Raw genomic sequence first — 10,199 nt, forward strand, 5'->3', positions numbered from 1 at the left:
CAGATATCTGGAGAGACTCCAGTGACCATGGGGGTTATGACAAGGCTGCATGATAGCGCTTCAATTATTTAAAACACACTTGAAATCCACCTTAGCACATTGACTATCATGAGCCTGCTGGTGGACACAGCATCAATTGTCATTTTGAATATTAGGCCAAGAACTTGTCAGACCATCCTCAAAACAAGGTAAAGGTTTCTGAACATGTTTTCTGTGTAGCACTGTATGCCTGAGAGACTTGGACTCAGGAAAGGAAGATAGTGACTTCTTTTGAGATATGGTGTTACAGGTGCAGCTTGAAAATCAAATGGACTGATAAGTCCATAAAAGAGTGGGATTGAAGAGATGTTTTTGGAACATCATAAGCAGAACAGTTCAGATTATTTCTTATCTGTATCTACTGAGAGACGAGAGGCTCTTAAAAATAATAACAGAGAGAAATTTCAGTGCAAGAAGGGCCAGAGGAAGACAACTGAAGTACATAGATCGAATTATGAAAGATTTTGGATGTAAGTCAGATGGCAGAGAAATGTGAAGACTGGAGATCTGCTGCTAGCCACCAAACTTCAGATTGAGTACTGAAGGAAAGAGATCTGCACTATGTCCAACTCTTGTTACTGAGGGAGGGGGAAACAGAGCTGGACATGTGGAACTCTAGGTGCCCCCAATCATTACTATCCAAGAAGATAAAATCAGTACTCAAATCATCACATAAATAATTTCCTGCTTGACTATGTCTTATTAGTGCTGTCTCTGATTAATTTAGTTTAAAACCATCACTGTTGGGAGAGTGCACACTGTCAAAAGTGCAAATGTCTGAATCACAGCACCAAGAGTTGTTCAGTGCATTTTTGTCTATGCCCTGGAACTTTATTTTTGTGCATACAGTGTCCACAGAGATCCACTTTTATACACAACAATCAGCTTTACTTACATCAGTATTTAATTCTTCAGTTGAGCCATTGTAACTTTATTAATATTTTCTTTAACTGCATCAGAATATTTCCTTTTGTTGGCCGGTTTACATATGCATAACACATCTGCTACAACTCCCCTTGCTCTTCCATTTTTCTGTATTTTCATTACAAGTTCATGCTTTGTATTTCTGAGGCTTCTTAAGGTGTGGTGGAAATTCTAAATGAACATTCTTTCATATATATGTTTCTGTCCAACTACAGTGGTTTGCTTTTCTAGTGACTGTTATCTACAGTCACAACATTCTACTTGCAACTCTTAGGCAGATTTTACGCTAAAAATCCCTAGCAAAAACATCAGTAATTACTATGATTGATTAGGTTGTTACTGTTTTGGTCAAATGAAATGCTTCTGCCAAATTGTTATGAGTAACCTTTAACAAATATGGTAGGTCTCATAGTGGCCATAGGAACTTCAGAAAACATCTGCATTTGATGGGTATAGAGAAAGCCCCTAAGTGTAGACTGTAAAATAGGGGTGCTGAAACTGCGCCACATCTAATCTCCGATGCAGAGCACTAGAAGCCAAAAGGCACAAAATATTTTGCTCACTAATTCCTGAACGGATTCTATCAGAGATATAGTAAAGGGTCTCCTACTAGGGAGTTCAAGCGTACTGGCCAGCTTTACTAGAACAACAGGGAGAGATACAGCACAACAAACTTGGATCAGATTGGGTTCAGTTGTCAATCCACAGACCCCACAAATGAGGCAATTTTCTTGGATGTGGAACAAGTCAGAAAATCTCAAATAAAAATCAGAAAATGTTTGAGCATAATAAAATGTGTGAATACAATGAAGTGGAACTGCTAATAATTACAGAATTAATACACTGTCTGAATGAAATTTAGTTACTCACTTTTAATAAATTTACCATACACAAAGTACCTAATCCTGACTGTTGTGACTACGTGCTGTCAAAACTGAAATCTAACAGACGTGTTTACTTAAGCTGGTCTAACAATCCCTGTTAAGGTATTCATCTATAGAGTTGGAGTTGCCTAGCAAAAAGTCTTTCAAACTCTGTTTAAACTGTGCTTTATCGGAAACCAAGTTTTTAATGGTTGCTGGTAATTTATTGAAAATGTGTGTTTCTGAAGATTGGACCCCTTTTTGTACCAAGGTAAGCGATTTGAGGTCTTTATTTAGTGTGTTCATATTCCTAGAATTCATACTATGTATTCAGCTATTGGTTGGAAATGAGACATATTACTTGTAACAAATCTGATTAAGAAATAAATTTACTGAGAGACAGTGGTTAGAATACAAAGTTCCTTGAACAGATTTCAACATGCTGTACTTGAATTTACACCACAAATGAGTCTTATTGCACACTTTTGACAAGTTACCCAAGGATATGATCCCATATGACATAACAGAATGAAAGTAGTTTTGGTACGCGCAACAGAGGGCTAAGACCACTGTTGTTTTATTTCCCGGAATAAATCAAATCATAACCTCTAACAAGAAGCACTGGTGTGGTCGAGCGGTTCTAGGCACCACAGTCTGGAACCGCGCAACAGCTATGGTCGCAGGTTCGAATCCTACCTCAGGCATGGGTGTGCGTTATATCCTTAGGTTAGTTAGGTTTAAGTAGTTCTAAGTTCTAGGGGCTGATGACCTCAGAAGTTAAGTCCCATAGTGCTCAGAGCCATTTTTCTAACAAGAAGCATCTTGACAGAGGCCATGTTGTGTTTGATAGAACAGAAGGAGGGGTAATGTATCAATCACAACTATGTATGAATGTCTCTGACTCCAAATTAATGTCCCAGCTTGGCATTTACATTCTCTGTCCAGTGCTTGTTGAATTGCTTAAAAACATCATGACGATCATGTTAGTGTGAAGTGCATTTTCAGTGACGTGTCTAATGTTATCCTCAGTGGTGCTATAGTTATAGTCTAAAGCATTGCCTGCACTCCCTCCCACCCCACTGACACTTTTAAAAAGATGTTTCTCCAATAATGAACAATTAATGAGTAGGCGGGGCACTACTCACTGACAAACATTAAGAGATATGTGCTATTATGCCTCGGGACTTCCCTCCATTCGTCAGAGCAAGGTTTCTTCAATATGCACATATTTAGCACTTGAAATTTGACATCTTAGCAAGAATCATCTGTAATTTGTTTTTTTCTCAGCCACTGAGGACTTCATAGTATTGACGAAAGGAGGTCTGTTCTCTTAATCATTGTGTCCAAGAAATGCCATTAGTATAATTAATGGAAAAAATAGCATGAAAACCATTTTGAAAGAAAGCGTAATTCATAGAAAACACTTTAATCATTCTGCAGATATGGCGTGCACATTTGTTTCCAGTCATCTTGCATCACCACTATATCATTAGTATGATAATATGTGTATTCTCTTTGCTTGAAAACAAACTGTAACTTCTGACAACAGTATATGATTTCCTTTTGGTCTCTATTCTAATAAACTCCTAACTTTAACACTGTTTTCTGCATGCAGACATTAAAGGTTTGAATGTAATTGGGGAGCAACATTGATGTTTGAGACAGTATTATCAAACTACTTGTCCACTTACACACTGTGAGACTTTTGGAAGCACATTTGTACTGGTAGCAGGGGAAATTTATCCACCACTATTTTCCTTTTTTTTTTTTAATTAAAGTTTTCACATTTAATCTGTTACATTACTTGACACTCCCACTACTTTGATGATGTTTTTCGAGATGCTTCCTCAGTGTTCCATTCTGAGTATACCTTGCTGGACAGTATGGACAACAAAACTGTGGTTCTTTCCCACATTCATATTTTAAATGTTTTGTTAAATTCCTGTTGTACTTGTACACCTTGCCACAAACTCTGCACCTGGAGAAACAAGGTCTTTTTGACTGGGGGAGGCCCGAATAAATGTCACACGTCCAGTCGACCACACTTTCAATACTCATTCCCTCACTGAGAAAGTTCGCCCTGTCACTAGGTGACTGCTGTTCTCGGTGCGCTGCACAGTCCACATCATTAAATGTAAAATTACGCGAAACATCGTCAGCAAAGTTGTCGTCAGTGTCCATTAACTCACTTTCACTTTTAACTGGTGTTTCTGTAAGTGCTCCTGGTTTCTGGAGAGGACCTTTTAATGTAACTGCTGTCTGCTCTGAAGCTGCTTTTGGCAGTAGAGTATTTTCACATTTTATTCTATCAGTCTTGTTCTCTGGAACATCTGGCAAGTTATTTTCCAGCACGGACTTTGGAAATGCTGCAGAAGTCAACGGTGTTAAAGCATGTGCTGAAATCGTTGAAGTAACCTGTGGTTCATCGGATGTACCGTGTACAGTGCTCAGGTGATTTTCGGTTGTAGAAGAACTATTCCCAATTTTGTTCTCGTGGCGAGCAGATAAACTGTGCGAAGCCCTGAGAGCACAATCGATTGGTGACGTATTTTGTTCTTTTGTACTGAGAGTTTCCTGTGCGTCAGGAGATGGTAAACTGTCATCTGATAGATCAACTACCTCTGTGTCTGGTGGGAACTGAGTGACTGTTGCAGGTTCTGCAGATTGCTCAACTGCTGCGCCACTCTGTAGGACTGAAGAGCACATTTCCTTAGTTTTGTCCACTTCCACCTTCCCATCTACTCTACTCTCACCACTGTCTGACAAGCCTTTTATTTGCAGCAACTTTGCCGCCTGCAGGAGACCTCCCAGCTGATCCTGGGAAATGTTGACCTCACCACGGTACATGTAATCCACCACAGCTCTCAGTTCCTGAAATCTGATGTCTTTCAGTACAACTATCGGGTGTTTCTCATAGTGCTGGCTGAACAACAGTGCAAAGAAAGGGCTACACGATGAAAGGATCACTCGGTGAGCTTTCAAGCAACGACCTTCGGCTGCGATAGTGCAGTCGACAAGTGTTCCGCTGTCTAAAAGGGTTTCAAAGACAGAAAGTACTGTGCTCTGGTGGTTGTTCCACCTCAAACATACATTACCATTTGCTTCCATGTTTCACTTGTAACTAGCTTGCACACTGTACCAACAACTTTTACTGCAAAACTGTATTTATTTGTTTATTTATTGTTTATTTGGATACACACGGGTGTCAACTATTGTGTACTGCCTCTTCCAAAGTGGTATTCACAATTGCATATTACATTTACACTGCCAAGTTAACAGGATATCTGCTCTCAGGTCAGACTGGATTCTGTTGCTCATTTACAGCGAATTGATTGAATCCTTCTGGTACTCTACGTGGATATGTTTTTGTAGCACCATAAATCCATCCTGTGAAAAGAAAGCATCAATAAAGCACACTTTCGTAATAAAGGCACCTTGTAGTATATGAAAGAATCAAAATCTTTACTCTGTGCAACTAATATGAGGACTATTCATACATTAACCCCTATTAGGTATTAAAAATAAACAAATGTTTAAAGCTTCATGGCACTTGCACGGTTCAAAAAGGAGACTTTGAAGGTCATGTTGCGTCAGTCAGTTCTCTGCCGCATTCATCAGTGTGTAAGCAGCAAGTGCACGAAATGGACTGTGCTGTTCAGTCTCCTCACAGTTACGCTTTGTTTCATTATTCGCTTCCTGCAAGCAGAATGAGTCAAGATTTGTCATCGGTTGTGTCATGGGGTTATGAGTGTAGGAGCTGTGAGGGACTGGTGCAGAAAATTTGAGGCTGGTCGCACAGATGTAAACAATGGAAATGGTCAAGGAAGACGTGCAGACGTAACTGACGAACTTGTGCACCATGAAACTATTCATAGTTTCCAAAGATGTGATTCTGATTTCAGGGACAACCCTCTTTACCATTGTCACAGTGGGTATTAAAATGTTTAACTGATGTTCAAAAAACTTAGAGTGGGTTCATCTTTGATATTCAGCATTACCATGAAGAGAAGAAATTTCTGGACAGAATTGTTACTGGGAACAAGACGTGGGTACGGTATGTGAACTCTGAAACTAAGGAGCAGTCCAAAAATTTGATGTACACTCATTTTCCCAGAAAGCCAAAAAAATTCAAGCAGACTCTATGAAAGCACAATAGTGGTTACAGTTGTTTGGAGCTGCAAAGGAATTCCAACAATAGATTTCATGAGAGTAATTCCTGAGAATACTGTGACATCACAGGTTTATTGTCGGGCTCATGTGAAACTCCGAAAGACAATCCAAATCAAACCAGGAGAGATGATTGCTAAAGGAATAATTGTCCTTCACAACAATGTGTGACCGTATATTGGGAATCATAGAAAGGAAAAGTTCACTCTTTTTGGCTGTGAGATTTTTCGTCGTCATCCCTATAGTTCAGATTTGGAAACAAGCAATTTTCATCTCTTCCCCGAAATAAAAGCCTGGCTGGCTACTCAGCACTTTTTGACTGACAATGACCTCAAGGATTTTGTCAGCAACTAGCTGAAGTACTGCGTGGCACCATTCTTTGATGAAGGGACAAAGAAGCTGATGTCACGGTGTAACAAATATTTGAATTTGGGGGCGACTAAGTAGAGAAGTACTATCGAGACATATATCCAATCTGAGGGTAATTTATGAGCAGCCCTCATGTGAAGTAGAACAGGGGCAGTCAACATTTGTACCTACCGCCCAGTTTTGTATCTCTGTTAGTAGTAAAATTTTCACCGATTCCAAATATGGTGATATAAAAAGTAGGGAAGTAACTTTACTGAATAAAATTTATACAGCAGAGTTACATCAAGTTAAAGCATCTCCACTAATAATAATAATTATTATTATTTATCTAATATTTTGTCAAAATTTTGTCAAGACTTAAAATGAAAATGTTTTTTAAAACCATTACAGCCTAGCACCCACCTGAAAGCTGGACTGCCCATTAGTGGGGCTGTAGGGACCAGGTTGACTGCCACTGAAGTGGAACAACACTTTTCATTGGCAACAGCCTGAATCTGGCTGAGGAGCGATGTATCTAAATTGTGAATGTCAATCATTTGGATTCTATACCATTCCCTAGTGCATTATGAAGAAAGGTGGGGCTGGTGCTTAACTGTGTCTTCCACTACATGCCACAATGACTGAATAATATTAAAGCATGGTGAATGGGGAGATCACTCAAAACGTGTTAGTTCATCCTAAAGTTACTTAAAACAATGTCTTTGACATATGTTTGCTTTCTTGTGGCTTACCCATGACAGTTATTATAGTACATAAAAATACACCTTTGTCACAGTGTCCTTTATTAACTGCTACAAGTTTCAAAGTATTAATCCCCCAACTTTCTAGTATCTGTCAAACAGAGTCCCACTCTTGAAATGTTCAAGCCATAAAGTAACTGAAATAACAGAAAAGCCTTTATCATAAAATTAAAACTTACTTTCTACAGCTGTGATATGACATTGCATGCGTCCTACTAGATCAAGTATTAGGGTTTCTTTCATACCATCTGTGGATGGGGCTGTCGAAGAACTGGTGGCTCGAATACCTTTGTGCATGCTGTAATTTTGTCTTTGTGGTCCCTGCGGGAGTGTTCCTTAGGAAGCTGTACTATTTTCCTATATTTCCCACTTAATGGTGGTTCGTGGATTTTAATAGGCTTTTGCAAGATAGTTTGTGTCTATATTCAAGAAAGGCAATGGCATACCACCTCTGCTACGACCTTGCCTAGTCGGCGGTGCGGGTCTCTCGCATCATCCCTACACTCCTTGGAGTATGGGACATCATCATATTCAAGCATTTTCGTGATTCTTCCTCACAACTCCAAATCATCTGTGACCATTCAAGCTGCCCTTCTTAGTACATATTCAAAACTCCTTGTCAATTCTGTTCAGTACAGGTTGCACGCGTGCAAGCAATATTCAAAGAGCATGAGTGTTTTTGTAACAAATCTCTTTTGTGGACTCTTTACAATGTCCCTTCTTACTACCACAGAACCGATGTCTGCCACCTCCTTGACCAATGGCTGTGCCTGTGTTATCATTCAATTTTTACACTCACAAACTGTTACACCCAAGCATTTGTACAAATTGACTGACCTCAGTTGACTCTGTGTTACAGTCATAGCACCCTAATTTTTTGTTTTGTGAAGTGCACAGGTTAAATTTTACTTATGACAGCAGCAGTGTAGTGTGCTGATGTATGCAGTGGCAGCTGAAAATTATCTGACATTCACGTTAATGCAAATGTTTTGATATGAAATGTTATCTTTACAAGGATAATTAATTCACTGATTGCACAAGGGCGCATACAAGGACCTTTCAACCACAGAGCAGGAACAGCATTAATTATTTACTCCATGGCCAGTTGTTGCCAACATGAGCACACTATGCCACCACTGCTACTGTAAGTAAAATTTTACCAGTGCACAATTTTACATTTCTAAATTTTTAATTCAAGTTGCCAGCCTTTTTGCAACAGTTTGAATATTTATTTGATTGAATATTTATGCTACTTTCTTTAAACAGTGCTTCATTACAGTCAACTGCATCATCGGCAGACTCCAAGGTTAGTGTTAATTTTGTCTGCCAGTCTTTAATACACAATGAGAATAGCAATTCCATGGAGCACGCACAAAGTTACTTCCACACATGCCAGTGACTCTCCATCGAACATGAAATGCTGCATCGTTCCTACGAAGACTACTTCAGTCCAGTAACAAGTTTCATTAGACACCCCGTTTGACTGTATTTTTATTAATAAGCATTTGCACAGTACCAAGTCAGATGCTTTGACACATGTCAACAGTCACAACTAAATAGCAAAGGATAAGTAACCAGCTTCCAATTTTAGTTGACCTCTGGCAGCTCTTATGAACTATAGCTGTGTCACTTAAAAGTTATCTTGTGCTCGACAATGGCACATAAGTCAAAATTGCAATGGCACAGCAAAAACAATTACAGTTGAGAGTGGTAAATGATGCCATTTAAGGAATGTATACTGGCTGTAGATCTACATTTGCTAGAAGTTGATGACATCATTTAAAGTATAAAATTAAAGAGGACCAATAAGCCTTGTGGTTAATTAAGCCCTTGCTCAAACCATAAAGATATTAAGTACAGCAAGGGAAGCTCAAATACTCACTTGTTGCCAAGGTCAATTACCATAAATCATGGTCTCCACATAAATTATACAAATATGTTGTACAGATATACACTGGGTTGTCAAAGAGAAACAACTTGTCTCTATTCCAAAACAGTTTTAGTCTGCGAGTAGTTTATCAACGATTTTTATAGCAGTAATTTTGTTACTGTCTGTGCAAAAGTTGGATTCACTTCAAGATAATGCAAATAACTTTACATTTGTATGTTGTACTTGTCACTCTCGTGCTATAATTAATTGTTACTAACAAATTTTATCAGTAAACATGGTGTCCGCCATGTAATTACATATGACGAGATGATGCACTTTTGTGAACGGACAATTCAAATTATAAAGTACAGTTTTTGCATAAGGAGATCAAAGAAATGCATTATAGTAACATGTTGGCGTATTAATTTCTGTTAAGAGATCGCAAATTATTTGCTCCAAAATGGACATCAGTGAATACTTCGTATATACGGCCAGGCGAAATTAAAAATTTGCGTGTATCCTGAGATCGGTTAAGTACTACTTTTCTGTTTAACTACCGTATTTTTCTGGGACAATCGGCGCTGCTTTAATGAATTACCTCTCAAACTGTAAACATAATCCGACACCGAATGACTGGTGGCATAAAAATCATTGCGAAAGCCTTGTGTCCTGTCATCAGGAAAGGTGTTTTCATTCCGACGGCGCACAGTTATTTCAAATTCAACACTGAAACAACTGCCTCCACAATAATATACTGCCGACGCACAAATTTATATTCGCAGCCAGAGTGGTTACCACTCTACCTGTCAAAAGACACTGCTACCAACAATTCGGGGAAGATTAAATAGAACAGTCAACATGCAACGCTCTGTCTGCGGTGATCAGAGCTTAATTTCGGCGGAAACGGCGTGCCGGCACCTACCAGAGAAATTTTTCAAGTCACTGGAACGAGTCGAAACTGGAAATTTAAATAGTACACGTCCATTAAATTTCAATCTAACTTTGATTTGCTGCTGCGCCGGCGCCAGTGAACTTCGTTGTTGAAGTACTGCAGTGACGTATGTGTATTGCTTATTTGTAGTAATGAAACTGAACATAGATTAATTCATTTGTAAAGAACCCATCCCAATCCAAAAATAGCAGTGAAATGCATACTACAACACTACAGAAGAAAGAATGATCTTCACTATTCTGGGTTAAATCTGACGTCGGCACAAAAAGGGGTGA

General features: G+C 38.9%; 1 protein-coding gene across 3 annotated transcripts; it reads right to left on the reverse strand.

The window, feature by feature from the left end:
• Window positions 1-3,584: 3,584 nt before the first annotated feature.
• On the reverse strand, window positions 3,585-9,985 carry LOC126106431 (longitudinals lacking protein, isoforms N/O/W/X/Y-like). Of its 3 annotated transcripts, none has more exons than XM_049912711.1 (2): window positions 9,895-9,985; window positions 3,585-5,213 (listed from the first exon to the last, which is right to left on the reverse strand). In XM_049912711.1, exon 2 carries the CDS (start codon window positions 4,932-4,934, stop codon window positions 3,627-3,629), a length of 1,308 nt encoding a protein of 435 aa, XP_049768668.1. In that variant the 5' UTR covers window positions 4,935-5,213; window positions 9,895-9,985; the 3' UTR covers window positions 3,585-3,626. The 3 variants fall into 3 exon arrangements, with proteins under 3 accessions (XP_049768668.1, XP_049768666.1, XP_049768667.1); XM_049912709.1 differs by lacking the exon at window positions 9,895-9,985 and adding an exon at window positions 9,571-9,828; XM_049912710.1 differs by lacking the exon at window positions 9,895-9,985 and adding an exon at window positions 6,765-9,547.
• Between the last annotated feature and the right edge of the window lie 214 nt (window positions 9,986-10,199).

The sequence above is a fragment of the Schistocerca cancellata genome, chromosome 10 (assembly GCF_023864275.1).
Source record: "Schistocerca cancellata isolate TAMUIC-IGC-003103 chromosome 10, iqSchCanc2.1, whole genome shotgun sequence".
In the NCBI taxonomy this organism is placed as follows: Eukaryota; Metazoa; Arthropoda; class Insecta; order Orthoptera; family Acrididae; genus Schistocerca; species Schistocerca cancellata.